Genomic DNA, 16261 nt, shown 5'->3' with positions numbered 1-16261 from the left:
ATTGTCTAGCAATGAAATGGACCCCAAAGCGCTCTTTAGGGACTGCACTGGTTACAGAGCACTTTGCGACATCAGTATCTATTTCCTCTAGCAACAAACTAAGTTACAACATAATTTTATATTAAATTAGCCAGAGGAAAAAAACAACCCAGGAATCTTTCCCTCTCCTTGCTTATACAAGATCCGTTCAGGGTCATGCAATAGCTGAGACCAGTGATGGGAAGGAAATGTAAGGTCATTCTTTACAGCAGTTATTCATTGTAGATGGTGAAAATCTGCAGCATTGAACTAAAAAACAACAACACCCCAGCATTGAAAGACTTTGCTCTGGAAGAAGCTGGATGTAGGTCACTTTCTAGCACAACAGTAGCAGCCTTTCACCAATCTCACCTAAAAGGTACAGCGGATGGAGCTAACTTTAGCATTTTATTCTGCTTGGCAGTGATGCAAGGAACCTACAGGCCTGTGTCCCGTCAAACATTTGCTTAAGCAATTAGCATATATTAGCATAAGGCTTTGAGGCGTGTGAACTTTGGCATAGATAAATGGCTCCACTGTTACCTTGACTTTTGGGGAACTTGGAATAGCGTGCTTAAGGGGGCAGTTTGCCCGTAATGATACCAGCTAACTGCAGGAACACTGAACTGATACCAGGCTTGGATATTTTAGGATAGATGGTTGGCAGATGCTTAACCACGAATTTGCCCTGGCAACAAACTGACGTATGTGGTAATAAGCTAAAGTCATTAAAATACTAACCTATGGGATAAAAGGCACCCCAACGTTATTAGGGTGAGGAAGTTGGATACGGACAAGGGAAGCTGGGCATTTGAATGAATATTCATGACAGCCCCTAGGATCCCCAGACCACCATGTAAAGGGGGTTGTTGTTGGTCGATCTGGATCTGGACCATCAGACTCGTCAGCATGCCAGGGACAGAGCAGGTTCTTTGTCCATGACAGCCATATTCCTAAGAAAGGGTGTGAGTATCTGTGTATCTGTGTGAGGAACGGTACGAGACATCACCTGAACTCTATTTTTGCTCTTTTTATGTGATTTGGTGCTTTTGTGTCTTTTCTAATTGTGTTAATAAAAGTTGCTTTGCCCTCAGCATGTCTTCGTTCTACACATCGGAGTTTCCAACCAGATATTGAACGAGATCACCTGGGTTTTTATTGTGCCTGATTCTTAGACTAGAATCCTACAATCTCCCAGCTCTTTAAATTAGTATCAATTGGAAACCAATAATCAATAACCACTAAAGGATCGGGCTACAAAGGGAAACATAACAAATAATAATATCCTTAGCTGTTCTATAGCACTTTTCATCGGTAGATCTCAAAGCATTTCCCAAAGGAGGTATCATTATCCCCATTTTACAGAGGGGGAAACTGAGGCTGCGACAGGTGAAGTGATTTGTGCAAGGTCACCCAGCTGGCCAGTAGCAGAGCTGGGAAGAGACCTCAGGCCTCCTGTGAGACAATCTAGTGCTCTGACCACTAGGCCATAAAAAAGTTTAAGGAGTTTAAAAATAAAATATTCAAATGTCATATTTAGTCCAAAGAAAAGGAGTCTCCCCCCAAGATCCCATTTGCCCACTCCCCAAACAGCTCAGTGCCATGTTGACCCACACTTCCAATTAAGCAGAAGAGGCAGCCCCCTCTGAATATGATCTGATGCATCCACCGGAGAAGTGATATGTTCCCCTAACTCCCTGGGGCTCAGTGTTCTGCCCCTGCAGCATTCCCAGGCCCTGCCAGCCCAAGGAGTGAGAATGAATAATAGATAGCAACTAATTGCACCGGTGTGAACATGCAGCTGAATTTACTCTCTAGGCTCTGTGAAAACTGCTGATATCATAAGCAAAGAGAACGCTGCTTGAGCCCCTGAGGTGAATTACTGCCTTGAATCCACTCCAGAGCTGACTGTGATCCTCCATGGGACGGAACACGGAGCTAATTAGACAGAAGAAGCCACCACCTCTATTGATTTCATCTTAAGAATGAAGATGGATATTGAATTCAGTAGGACAGAGCTGCTGCCTTTAGGCCAGAACCCACACATGACAAATCATTAATTAATCATGTTAGTGCACTCTTCAAAGACAGGCTGCTTTGGTGAGGTAACACCCAGGCCTTCTGCCACGCTGCACAGCCAGCCATACAATCTAGAGGCCCGTATCTGATGAGTGGCCCTGGGGTGGGTGCTGGTGACACCCACATTCTGACTGCTAAAGGAGTAGTTACTAGGATCACCAAGAGACAAGTGGCTCACAGCTGATTATTGTTGGAGCCTCCTGGGTAATGGAGTCGCCCAACCTCGTGTGCCTGTTTTCCCTCCTGTCCTTTTCCACGTCTTTTATTCACCTTCTCTCACTCATGTTTTCTCATTGATAGTGTGATGCTTCCTGTGGGTACCCAGGTTTGTGAGTCGCATCACTACACCCTACCGTTAGCATGAGGGAGCCTTGTCTGTGCCTGCCGGGAGTCAGCTCCCCAACTCCACCGGCCACGCGCAACACAAGCCCTGTCCTCTAGGCCTTGCAGAGCCTGTTATCACTCTGCAGGCTAGTGATAGGCCCCTTCAGCCCTCAAACATCTCCCTGAGTGTCCAGCCCCTGTTACTCGTCATCCTCCCTGAAAAGTACTTGTGCTCCACTTCGCTAGTTAGCACTTCTTATTGCTATTCTTATTTCTCAAGGTGGGCAGAGAAGCTGCCATGGGCTCATGGATGAGCTTAATACAATGGGAATAAGAAGGAGACACTTGGACTATCAGAAAGACAAGGTCCAATAAACAATATTACCTCGCCCACCAATTTCTGTTGATGAAAGAGACAAGCTTTTGAGTTTACACAGAGCTCTTCTTCAGGTCTGGGAAAGGTGCTCCAAGCATCACAGCTAGATATAATGTGGAACAGCTTGTTTAGCATAAGTAGTTAACATATACTGTAAGACAGTGGTTTTCAACATTTCCAAACTCATGTACACCCCTGTCGGGAGTCTGATTTGTCTTGCATACCCCAAGTTTCACCTCACTTCAAAACGACTTGCTTACAAAATCAGACATAAAAATACAAGTGTCCCAGAACACTAATTCTGAAAAATTGCTTACTTTCTAATTTGTATCATATAATTATAAAATAAATCGATTGGAACATAAATATTGTACTTATATTTCAGTGGATTGTATATAGAGCAGGATAAACAAGTCACCGTCTGTATGAAATTTTAGTTTGTACTGACTTCACTAGTGCTTTTTATGTAGCCTGTTGTAAAACTAGGCAAATATCTAGATGAGTTGACGTCCCCCCTGGAAGACCTCTGCATACCCCCAGGGGTACGCATACCCCTGGCTGACAACCACTGCTTTAAGAGACCATTCAAGATAGAGCAGCCTGTTAACACCTCTGCAGTCATAGAACAAAAGTGGGTTACAGATTGTTGCAATAAGCCACAAATCCAGTTACTTTGTTAAGACCATGATTTTTTGTGCCTAGCAAAGTTCTGAATTTAAGCTCCCAGGCTCGTCTTTTGTTGTGCAGGTTTCCTTTGAGGATGAGGACTGAGAGGTCAGATACTGTGAAAAGTGTTCTCCCACAGGTGATAGGCTGTCTTTGTCCTCTATCATTTTCCTGTTCCTTCCAGAGTGTAGCGATTGTCTGGTTTCATCTACAAAGGTGTTATTGGGGCATTTAGTGCATTGGATGAGGTACACCACATGTTGTGATAGGCGTGTGTAGGTGCCATGGATCTTGAAAGGTGTGTTGTGGGGGCTGTTGATCATAGACTCATAGGATTGGAAGGAACCTCGAGAGGTCATCTAGTCCAGTCCCCTGCATTCAAGGCGGGACTAAGTATTATCTAAACCATACCTGACAGGTGTTTGTCCAACATGCTCTTAAAAATCCCCAAAGATGGAGATTCCACAACCTCCCTAGGCAATTTATTCCAGTGCTTAACCACCCTGGCAGTTAGGAAGTTTTTCCTAATGTCCAACCTAAACCGCCCTTGCTGCAATTTAAGCCCTCTTGTGCTATTCTCTGAGGTTAAGAAGAACAATTTTTCTCCCTTCTCCTTGTAACAATCTTTTATGTACTTGAAAACTGTTATCATGTTCTCTCTCAGTCTTCTCTTCTCCAGACTAAACAAACCCAATTTTTTCAATCTTCCCTCATAGGTCATGTTTTCTAGACCTTTAATCATTTTTGTTGCTCTTCTCTGGACTTTCTCCAGTTTGTCCACATCTTTCCTGAAAAGGGGCATCCAGAACTGGACACAATACTCCAGTTGAGGCCTAATCAGCACAGAATAGAGCGGAAGAATTACTTCTCGTGTCTTGCTTACAACACTCCTGCTAATACATCCCAGAATGATGTTTGCTTTTTTTGCAACAGTGTTACACTGTTGCCTCGTATTTAGCTTGTGATCCACTATGACCCCCAGATCCCTTTCCGCAGTACTCCTTCCTAGGCAGTCATTTCCCATTTTGTATGTGTGCAACTGATTGTTCCTTCCTAAGTGGAGTAATTTGCATTTGTCCTTATTGAATTTCATCCTATTTACTTCAGACCATTTCTCCAGTTTGTCCAGATCATTTTGAATTTTAATCCTATCCTCCAAAGCACTTGCAACCCCTCCCAGCTTGGTATCGTCCGCAAACTTTATAAGTGTACTCTCTATGCCATTGTCTAAATCTTTGATGAAGATATTGAACAGACCCAGAACTGATCCCTGCAGGACCCCACTCATTAGGCCCTTCCAGTATGACTGTGAACCACTGGTAACTACTCTCTGGGAATGATTTTCCAATCAGTTCTGCACCCAACTTATACTAGCTCCATCTAGGTTGTATTTCCCTAGTTTTTTTATGAGACGTTCATGCGAGACAGTATCAAAAGCCTTACTAAAGTCAAGATATACCCTGTCTACTGCTTCTCCCTATCCACAAGGCTTGTTACCCCGTCAAAGAAAGCTATCAGGGTTGGTTTGACATGATTTGTCCTTGACAAATCCATGCTGACTGTTACTTATCACCTCATTATCTTCTAGGCGTTTGCAAATTGATTGCTTCATTATTTGTTCCATTATCTTCCAGGTACAGGAGTTAAGCTGACTGGTCTGTAGGTCCCCAGGTTGTCCTTATTTCCCTTTTTATAGATGGGCACTATATTTGCCCCTTTCCAGTCTTCTGGAATGTCTCCCGTCTTCCATGACTTTTCAAAGATAATTGCTAATGGCTCAGATATCTCCTCAGTCAGCTCCTTGAGTATTCTAGGATGCATTTCATCAGGCCCTGGTGATTTGAAGATATCTTACTTGTCTAAGTAATTTTTGACTTGTCCTTTCTCTATTTTAGACTCTGATCCTACCTCATTTTCACTGGCATTCACTATGTTAGACGTCCAATCGCCACCAACCTTCTTGGTGAAAACCAAAACAAAGAAGTTATTAAGCACCTCTGCCATTTCCACATTTTCTGTTATTGTCTTTCCCCCCTCATTGAGTAACGGGCATAGTGGAGATATGTCTGCAGGTTTTGCATCTGTTATTATGGCAGGATTTGGTGCTGCTTTGAGTTGGTGGGTCCTGGTTTGTGGGGAGGTTGCTTCTAATGATGAGCTTGACAAGGTTGAGGAGTTGTTTGAAGGCCAGAAGAAGAAATTTGGGAAAGATTTCTTTCAGGATATGGTCCCCATCGAGTATGGGTTGGAATTGTTTGAAGGTACCCCATATGGATTCCAGTGTGGGGTGGTAGGTGACAACTATGGGTGTGTGGATGGAGGTTTTTTTCCCCCCAAATTGAAGCAGGTTTTCTTGGGGTATTTAGGTGGCCTGTTCCATGATGCAATCTTTTTCTCTGGTGGAGCGCCCTTGTTTGGTGAAGAAGGTTTTAAGGTGTGTTAAGGTTCATATCCTGAACTTTCTCCTCGGAGCATATTCTGTGATGTCTGTGTGCCTGCTTATACCTAACAGATTTCTGGGTGTGTTTCAGGTGGTTACTGGATCTGTGGAGATAAGTGTTAGGGTGACCAGACAGCAAGCATGAAAAATTGGGAGTGGGGTAGAGGGTAATAGGCACCTATATAAGACAAAGCCCCAAGTATTGGGACTGTCCATATAAAATTGGGACTTCTGCTCATCCTAATAAGTGTGATGATCCATGGGTTTCTTATATATAGTTGTCTGTAGGCTTCAACTGTTGAAACTGATTGTGGTGTCCAGGAAGTTGATGCTGGTGCATGAGTTTTCTGAAGACAGTTTGATGGATGGGTGGTGTTTGCTGAAGTTGTGGTGGAAATCTGTGAGGGAGTTTAGGTGTCTTTCCAGAGGATGAAAATACCATTGATGTATCTCGGGTATATCATTGATTTTATGATGCATTTGTCCAGAAATTCTTCTGAAAGGTGTCCATGAAGAGGTTGGTATATTAGTGAGCCATCCTAGTACCCATGGTTTGGACAAAGTGTTTGTTGTTGAATGTAAAATTGTTATGGGTGAGGATGCAATGGATGAATCTGGTGATGTGTTTGACGTGGATATCTGAGGGCTGTCCATTGTCTTGCAGGTATTTGAGGCAGGCAGCGATGCCATCAATGTGCAGGATGTTGGCGTATAGGGATGTGACATCCATGGTGGTGAAGATGAGGGAAGTTGTTAATATTGTAGCGTTTGTGGAAGAAGTCAGTTGTGTCCTGGAGGAAGCTGGTCCTTTGTGTGGTGAGTGGTTTGAGAATGGTTTCTATGAATCCTGATGTATAGTAACGTGGCCAGATACGATGGGTCTGCCTGGGTTCCCTTGTTTGTGTATCTTGGGAGACCCAGAGAAGGTCCCTGGGGTGGGTTTATGAGGGATGAGGCCGTAGAGTTTTTCTTGGAGTTGTGTGTGGACAATTAGGCTGCTGCACGAGCTTTTCAGGACTAGCGTTGCTTTGCCTGAAGCCACAGTGTATCTGCAATGGGACGTGGACGTGTGTGAATCTGGGATTATGCAGCTTCTCCTGAACCATCCCTCAGTTCCTTTCCTCTGCCCCATATGCCTGAGACGAAACTAGCTCTCAGCAGACTGGGAAACCCTGAGGTAGGTCCCGTCTACACGAGACAGCTGCACCAGCTGAACATAAATTGTTTCTTAAACCAATGTAGTTAAATAATCCGTTCCAGCTCCTGGGTGAGCCCTCACTTGGGCGAAGGGTGGTTTACTTTAGCTAAGCATAAACCAACTCCTGGAACCAATTCAGGCTGGAAATAAGGCCTGTCATGGAGGGAACCATGTACCACGGCTCAGGGGGGCGGGGGATTCTCCTGCCCCACCCCACAGATGAGGGCAGCCGGCTTCAGTGCGGCTAACGCGCATGCTCCGGCGATGGCTAAGGGGAGCAACGCCTGCGGAAGAGAGGGGGCCGCCACGCCGCTCCGTAGTCACGTGATTCGCTCCCTTTCTGTCGTGCTCCCCTGTGCGCCTGCGTAGAGTGGCGGGGAGGCGGTTGTGACAGCGCGTGTCCCTGCTGAGGAGCCGTAGCGCGGGCGGGGCCAGAAGGCGGAGCGGGGCAGGGCAGCAGCGCCCGCCGCCCAGCCGCAGTCCCGGCCGCGGAGCCCGAGCAGCCTGGCCGCCGCCATGTTCCGGATCGAGGGGCTGGGGCCGGGGCCCAAGATGGACCCGGAGGAGCTGAAGCGGAAGATGCGGCAGGATGTTTTCAGCTCGGTCCGCACCTTCCTCCTCTACGTGGCGCTGCTGCGGATCAGTGAGTGACGGGCGGGGCGCGCGCTGGCTCTCCCCCTCCCCCAGGTCCTCGCCACGAGCCGCCCGCCCCACGTGGGCGCGCGCTGCCCCCCCACCCCCACCCCGGGTCCCGCTCAGCACGTGCCGTGCCCGCCCGTGGGGCGCAGCGCGGAGCTGGCAGGAGCAGCGAATCGCCGGGGCGGGGCTGGGGCTAGCTCGGGCGGGTCGGCTGCTAGCCGGGGCCCCCGCTGATCGCAGCCCAGACACCCCCGCACCCTGTAGCGTGCAACCGGCTGTGCAACCCCCCCCCCCCTTGCAACAACTACACGCTGCCTTGTGCGGGCCGGACCCCAGCGAAGGACACGCGAGTCTGTAGCGAGAACGAGGCGTAGGGAAAGTCCCCCGGCTCGGCGCAGTTGCAGATCAGGTGGGAAGTTTCCAAGCCCGAACAAAGGAAGGAATTCGGTCCATCTCCCCGAGGCTGCGCTGTGCAAAGGGGGTTGGAGCCACAGACGTGGGTCTGCTCATGTTCGTTTTCTAAGGGCCCTTCTCAGGGAGCTCTACCCCACAGCTCTCGCAATACACTTGCCAGGGGTTGACTTTCTCCTGGTGCATCTCTTTGGCTTTCAGACCTCCTTGTAGCCTCTTAAATTCCGTGTTCTCTAACCCTAGTTCTGTCTCCAAAGTCAACATTTCACTCAGCTGGTTAAAATGTGAAGTTAGAAGCAGTGTCTGGAACACTGAACTTGTACTTCTCTAGGTTCTCAAGCCATTAAGCCAGGGGTAGGCAACCTATGGCACGTGTGCCGAAGGTGGCACGCGAGCTGATTTTCAGTGGCACTCACACTGCCCGGGTCCTGACCACCGGTCCAGGGGGCTCTGCATTTTAATTTAGTTTTAAATGAAGCTTCTTAAACATTTTAAAAACCTTATTTACTTTACATACAACAATAGTTTAGTTATATATTATAGACTTCTAAAAACATTAAAATGTATTACTGGCACGTGAAACCTTAAATTCGAGTGAATAAATGAAGACTCGGCACACCACTTCTGGAAGGTTGCCGACCCCTGCATTAAGGTATAGGCAGAGCAAATTGTATGCTTAAAACAACTTCTAATCCTGTTTAATTGAACTATAAATCTATATCTTGGTTGTATGTTCTTTTCCAGCTCCATACATCTTAAAGAAATTGGATAGTATATGAATACAGAAGAGCTGCAAAGACTGGATACATGGAAACACAAAAAGGATTGTGGCTGCTTTTCTCTGTTAATAAACAAGGTGCAAAAGGCAGACTTCACATACCGAATGGATCGAAAAATTTCATTTAAGCATATTTGACTTTGTGAGAGCAATGGCCTAGCTGGAAGTATGGAAAATGGTTATTGTCCTATTGATTGACTTCAAGTCATGTAATGCTCCCATGTGGCAGCATATATCTCTTTGTGCTGGTACAGCCCTTGTCTTCTGTCCAGAAATTGCATCATATTCCATTTTTGTAAGAAATTAAGTGCAAACAGATTTCTTTGTTCTGGAGCTACCTCTAAAATACCACAGTGCTATGGTTGTCAATCTTACTGAACCTGTCTGTGTGAAAAATGAAGTTGTTTGGATCCCTAAACTCCATCTAGGAAGCTGTTAACTTGAATCCAGTTAATCGATTTATTTTTTTGTTGTTGAAATAAAATGGACTAACAAGTCTGTGATTTCAGGCACTGTTCTATTGCTTTATTTTTTAATAAAATCAGTTAACCTAGAAGGCTCATGGGATCTTTTTACTCCCATCCTCTCACCAATGTCTTCTTTTACAAAAGTGTTAGTCATGTATGGAGTGGGGGTGGGGATTGGGAAAAGCATAGACAATGGCAAGAATGAGGAAGGGGATAGGAAAGGACGAGCTCGTACCTTTTAAGTAGGAGACTGTTCCTGCCCTGAAAAGTTTACAGTTGAAATAGACAAGACAGATAAAAGGTAGTTGGGGAAATAGTGGCACAAAGAAGGGATGTCACCCAGACAGTGAGTGGCAGAGCTGGGGTTAGAACTCACGTCTCCTGTGCTCCAGTCTAGTGCTCTGTTCATTAGATCAGGCAGCCTCTGGTCTGAGTTACACTTTCCTCAAATGTATTTTGTTATTCCAAATTATTCAGTAAAGCTTACTTATGAATGCCTTTTGCCTATCTCTGGCTATGACATAGCTTCCATCACCATAATACCTGATGCTTCCTAGTCTTGCGCACCTTCCTAAAACCAAACCGCCTGCCCGCCCGTCTCTAGTGGGGGTCCCTTGCTGTTGGGTCTTTTTCTAGCACAGAAAATAAATTGCTGATCCTAGGAAGCTAGAAGGAAGAAAATGTAGCTTAGCAAACTGGTTTTCCTTGGGCATTTCCTCGCAGCAGGGCGACTTCTTCCAAGTCGAGCCTCACGTGGGTTCCTGCAGTTGGACCAGATTAGCAACAGCCAGGTTATACCGTCTGTTAGCTCACAGTGCTGAGTTGAGCTGCCACTGGACCCAGAAAGGTGAGTCAGGAATTCAACTGAGTGTCCTGAGACCCACTGAGCCAGATTTTTCTGAAAATCCCACTAGAGTCTAAATACATTTGAAAATCTGACCCTGTGGGTCTCTTAGAGCGAAGTCCCTGCACAACCATGTCCTGCTATCTGGGTAACTATAGACCTATTAACCTGATAGCAATCCTGGGTGAAATAATGGAAAAACTGATATAGAGTCAATTGATAACTAAAGGATAGAAATACTCTTAATGCCAGTCAACATAATTTTATGGAAAATAGGACTTGTCAGACAAACCTGATTTCATTCTTCGATGAGATTATGAGTTTGGTTGATACAGGTAACTAGATTACCACAGATTACAGTAGGATGAGTTTGTAGTGTAGGAAATTCTGATTAAAATTAGTGCTATATCATATCAAAGCACATGCTCTATGGATTAAGAACTGGCCAGCTGACTGATCTCAACAAGTAGTCATCAGTGGGGGCCCAACACTTCAGTATTTCATCTGTGATCTCAGAGTAAATAAAATCACTGCTGATAAAATTTGCAGATGACACAGAGTAGCAGAGTGATAAATGATGAGGACAGGGCAGTCAGATAGCCAAATGCAAAGTTCTAGATCTAGCAATAAGGGATACAGGACATCTGTACAGAATGGGGCACTGCCCTGGAAAGCAGCGACTCGGAGAAGGTTTAGGTTGTAGAGGGGTTGTGGCAAAAAGGGCTAATTTGCCTCCTTGGATGTGATGCAGGACGGAGAGTGGTGAGTAGGAAGGTGATTTTTACCTCTGTGTATGGCATTGGTGAGGCTGATGCTGGAATACTGGGTACAGGTCTGGTGTGTGCATTTTAAAAAGGAAGCTGAAGAATTGGAAAGGATGCAGAGAAGAGCCGCAACAATAATTTGGGGCTGGAGACGATGCCGGCAGCAGGACGCACAAACATCACGGTCAATGTCCTCTGGGCTGGTGGGGCAGAATCTGCGTTCCATCACAACTGGCCATTGGCTGCAGGAATGCTGACACATCCTCCTGGAGCACTCTGATCCCCCAGCATGGTACAGTCTATTTTCTCCTCCCTCCCCTGTGGCTGTCACACCAGGGCCATTCTTCCTGCTCCCGGGCTGATGGCCTGTGTCAGGCCCTAGATTACTGGTCAAAGAGCGAAACTGGATTCTCAGTGCACAGTGCCTCCACCTAGTGGAGGAGTGAATAACAATGTGGCACCCCTATGACCTCTAGAACAGGGGTTCTCAAACTGGGGGCTGGGGTCATGAGGTTATTACCTGGGGGGTCGTGAGCTGTCAGCCTCCACCCCAAATCCCGCTTTGCCTCCAGCATTTATAATGGTGTTAAATATATTAAAATGTTTTTAATTTAGGGGGGGAGGTCGCACACAGAGGCTTGCCATGTGAAAGGGGCCACCAGTACAAAAGTTTGAGAACCACTGCTCTAGAACATCACAAATCAAGAGCAATGAAGGGCTAACTGCATTTTAAAAGGAACTAACACACAAGGCTGAAGTCATTTGCCTTGTCCCAGTTCCTTATTCACAGACCAAACATTTGAAAGAAGTCATTAGTTTAAGACATTTTTTAGAAATTTCACAAGAAGCATGGTTAATTTGTTACAATTTTATTACGAATTCATTATTTAAGAGCGAAATTCATCTTGGGTCAAAATTCTTCTTGACACATCCCTGCGGCCTCTCCCCTATTCTGAAATAGCTGAGATGTGTCATTTCCTGACCTGAAGCTATTTTTGCATAAAATAGTGGCCCACGTCCCTCTCCCCCTTTCCCAACCAAACACACAAAGTTGTATTTTGCAAATTATCCTGGAATAAGGAACTGGGGTTTCAACCCCCATAAATGACAAAACACTTCCTGGGTTGCCCCCCGGTTACAAGTCCTTTTAAGTGGCAGACCATTCTGAAGATCCCAAAGTTGGAGTCTTTTGCTGGGGAAAGGGGTGGGGTTGCGATTGGAAAAGCACCATTTTATTTTGAACAACCAGGGCTGGTCAAACATTACCTGTGGAAACAATTTTTTTGACAAAAAAAAAAAGGGATTTTGACAAAAAAAATTTCATGAAAAGTGTTTGCTTTCCACAGAAAATGTTGATGACTTGTCCAAAAACCTAATGCCTCAAAACAGAGATATTCAGATGACAATTTGGAGATGTTACCATCATCTTTCTTTGGAATTGTAGTTTGGACTAGGGTTGCCAATCATCCAGGATTGTCCTAAATTCTCCAGGAATTAAAGATTATGTCATGTGAGGAGACCTCCAGGAATATATCCAACCAAAACCGACAACCCTAGTTTGGATGCATGGTGGCCCAGTTCTCTACATGCTGGGCTCCTAAGCCAGACTACTTCTCCCATGATGCCCCATGGCCATGTGGCTCATCATTTACTGAGCAATATACATCATGGCTCAGGAAGAGCATTCCGGTGCATTGTAGCTGTGAAGCCTACGGGGACAAAATTAAAAATAACTGCCATTCTGATGTCATCACTTGAGTCCAGTAGCCAGACCCCCAGGCACATGCCTGTGTTGCCTGTACCTAATTTTGCTTTTCTGGCTTCTGCTTGCAATGTTCTCTAGTTCTAACGGATTTGGTTCGCCTTTATGCTGCTCTCCTGTTTCGTCTTCGCTGCACATGGTCCTGCCCGACTCCTAGTTTTCTGCCGTTTGAAAAGGTGAGAGAAATGCTGCCAAAAGGTGTAAGCACTGTGACACCTTGGCTCCTACCAGCCTTAAAGATCACCACAGGGTGACACCAACACACGCCCAGTCCCAGATTTTCCTCCAGAAACGTATGTCCTGTAATGCCCAGCGCTCTCCCGGACAGTACGCATATATTGAGTCCCTTATTCCTTTAAGGGAATAATATGCCAGGTTATTATTTTAAATAGCGTTACCCAGACACTCCAGCTTAAACACACTGGAATTGATAAAACAGTAAAACAAGGTTATTAATGACAAAGAGAGATTTTAAGCGAGTACAAGCCAGGAGACATAAAATAAAAAATGGTTAAAAGAAAACGAAAGATAAAACACTCACTAGTGTCTAACTTAACAAACGGTATTAGATTCAAGCAAAATTCCTCACCACCTATTTCCAGCAAGGTTACTGAACAGACTCTTCAGGTCAGGAGCCCTCACCCCGACTCCAGCATCTGCTTTCCTTTGTCTTCCTAGGTGTGATGCCAGCGACAGGGAGAGAGAGGTGGGTGTCTTGGGGTGTCTGCCCCTTCGTTTTATAGTCCTGTCCTCTCTTTGAGAAGCATGTCTGTTTCTTTGCAAAGATGTAATTTTGGTCCCCCACCCCCATCCCCATCGAGGGACGTGATCATTCCCCTCTATTTGACATTGGTGAGGCCTCATCTGGAGTACTGTGTCCAGTTTTGGGCCCCACACTACATAAGGATGTGGAAAAATTGGAAAGAGTCCAGCGGAGGGCAACAAAAATGATTAGGGGGCTGGAGCACATGACTTATGAGGAGAGGCTGATGGAACTGGGATTGTTTAGTCTGCAGAAGAGAAGAATGAGGGGAGATTTGATAGCTGCTTTCAGCTACCTGAAAGGGGGTTCCAAAGAGGATGGATCTAGACTGTTCTCAGTGGTAGCAGATGACAGAACAAGGAGTAATGGTCTCAAGTTGCAGTGGGGGAGGTTTAGGTTGGATATTAGGAAAAACTTTTTCTCTAGGAGGCTGGGGAAGCACTGGAATGGGTTACATAGGGAGGTGGTGGAATCTCCATCCTTAGAGGTTTTTAAGGCCCGGCTTGACAAAGCCCTGGCTGGGATGATTTAGTTGGGGTTGGTCCTGCTTTGACCAGGGGGTTGGACTAGATGACCTCCTGAGGTCCCTTCCAACCCGGATATTCTATGATTCTATGATCCTTGCCAAAGAGTGACCATTGAGCAGGTATTGGTCCATCAGCCTTGTTGCCTGGCTGAGGTATCACGTTGCCCTTTGTCTCCGAGGAACGGTTTAGCCACTCCCCAGACTTATCTGGGAAACATACTTCAGTCATGATTTCAGCTTATGCTCATAACTTTACCTATTGTGTTGCTATGTGCCTTTTGCCGTGGTATTACTGATCAGCCAGTTCTGAGATTTCAAATGACCCCTCACAAGGCGTACCTTGTACAAACATTACAATCTTGTGTAGGGTGTGAACACAGAGCTATATTCTGTCAAGCACAAACACAGAACCCAGTGTCTTTTTAATGACTCTTACTGGCAATTTGGCCCAAGAGACGTATCCTTTCCAGGGGCTCTGTAATCTTTGGCATGAGGATAAAAAGCATTTGAAAACACAGCATTGGAAACCAGCCTTTGCTACCCACCTCCCCCTGTCCTGCACTGAACATCTGTTACTCCCCAATGGAGAATACCTTTTTTCATTTGTTTTATGTATTTATTTGTTGTTCAGTAGGTGGGAGAATTTGTAACCGAGGGTCTGTCACTCCCTGGTGTTCTGTTATTTAGGTATTTCTCTCCAGAAAGCTTTTATGATGAGAAACACATTCCTTTAAGAACCCCTCTCTTTCTCTTGGGGAGTTCCTGGGTATTACCTCAGACTTGGGGCTACATGGGGGGCATATTTCTATGGAAAACTTACTATCTAAAGGCAAGGAGGAAGAATTCTTATTATAGTATAATATAGGAATAATCCTTATTTTAACTGAATACTTTCTAGAGCAGTGGTTCCCAAACTTGTTCCGCCGCTTGTGTAGGGAAAGCCCCCGGCGAGCCGGGCGAATTTACCCGCCGCATCCGGAAGTTCGGCCAATCGCGGCAGGTAATGGGAGCTGCTGGAAGCGGCGGCAAGCACATCCCTCGGCCCGCGCCACTTCCAGCAGCTCCCATTGGCCTGGAGCAGCGAACCGCAGCCACTGGGAGCCGTGATCGGCCGAACCTGCGGACGCGGCAGGTAAACAAACTGGCCTGGCCTGCCAGGGGCTTTCCCTGCAGAAGCGGCGGAACAAGAACCACTGTTCTAGAGCAGTGGGTCTCAAACTTTTTTACTGATGACCCCTTTCACATGCAAGCCTCAGCGTGCGACCCCCCCCCAATAAATTAAACATCCTTTTAAATATATTTAGCACTATTGTAAATGATGGAGGCAAGCAGGGTTTGGGGTGGAGGTTGACCACTCGTGACCCCCCATGTAATGACTTCGCGACCCCCAGTTTGAGAACCACTGTTCTAGAGCTCCTAAGTATGCTAAGCACTTCACAGGCACCACTGAAGCATCCAGAAGGTAGATTTGACAGGCCCTGAGGTATAAAAGAGGCAGAAGGAGGAGAAAGAACATGGATCATGCAGTTACTTTGTTCATGTCCCCATGTCTGCAAGTGTCAGTTCTAGAGTGAAGAGTTGGTAGGAGAAAGAGTGCTACAGTTAAATTACAGAACAAATTTCAACTTAAATAACCAACAGAGAGTGGTGAGGATAATGGGTAATACCTGTACCAGAGGTCCCACACGTCCTGAGAGGACACACTTCAGACACTGCACACTTGAAGAAAATGGGTTAATGGCTGCAGAGTTTAAAGACTGGCCGGCTAAATGGGACAAAACTACTGGGGAAATGCACCAGACAACTGGTCAGAATGCAAAACAGAACATTTGTATTACACATTTGTAATCACTGAAAAACTCGAAGACGGAGGACACTGTCACTGCAGCTGACTTGGTCTATACCTGTCATGGGGTGAAGCATCGTTACCGTTGTTTGTCACTGAACTGTGGCCAGGGGTGCTGGACCTGGGGTGCTGGGAGTGCGGCAGCACCCCCTGTCTTGAAGTGGTAATAACGAAGTTCATTGTTTCCGCTTTCAGTACCCCCACTATAAAAACATCCCTCACTGTGGCAGCAAACTATCAGTGTGCTACATTCAGATTCCTCTTTGGCAAGCAAGATAAAGCTGGCAAGAACAAAAATAGAAAGTCTGGTGGAAAATGCAGTAGGGCCATTCTCTGTGGAAAATGCTGTTGAAAAACTGA

The 16261-nt window shown here is 45.9% G+C and overlaps 1 protein-coding gene across 1 annotated transcript; it reads left to right on the top strand.

The window, feature by feature from the left end:
• Positions 1–7466: 7466 nt before the first annotated feature.
• On the top strand, positions 7467–9485 carry TOMM5 (translocase of outer mitochondrial membrane 5). Its single transcript, XM_005309186.4, has 2 exons — positions 7467–7744; positions 8896–9485. The coding sequence occupies exons 1-2, from the start codon at positions 7618–7620 to the stop codon at positions 8928–8930; spliced, it is 162 nt and encodes a 53-aa protein (XP_005309243.1). The 5' UTR covers positions 7467–7617; the 3' UTR covers positions 8931–9485.
• Positions 9486–16261: the final 6776 nt, after the last annotated feature.

Source organism: Chrysemys picta, chromosome 6 (genome assembly GCF_011386835.1).
Source record: "Chrysemys picta bellii isolate R12L10 chromosome 6, ASM1138683v2, whole genome shotgun sequence".
Classification (NCBI taxonomy): Eukaryota; Metazoa; Chordata; order Testudines; family Emydidae; genus Chrysemys; species Chrysemys picta.
The sequence above is the reverse complement of the archived record's forward strand: the minus strand, read 5'-3'. Positions and strand labels throughout refer to the sequence as shown.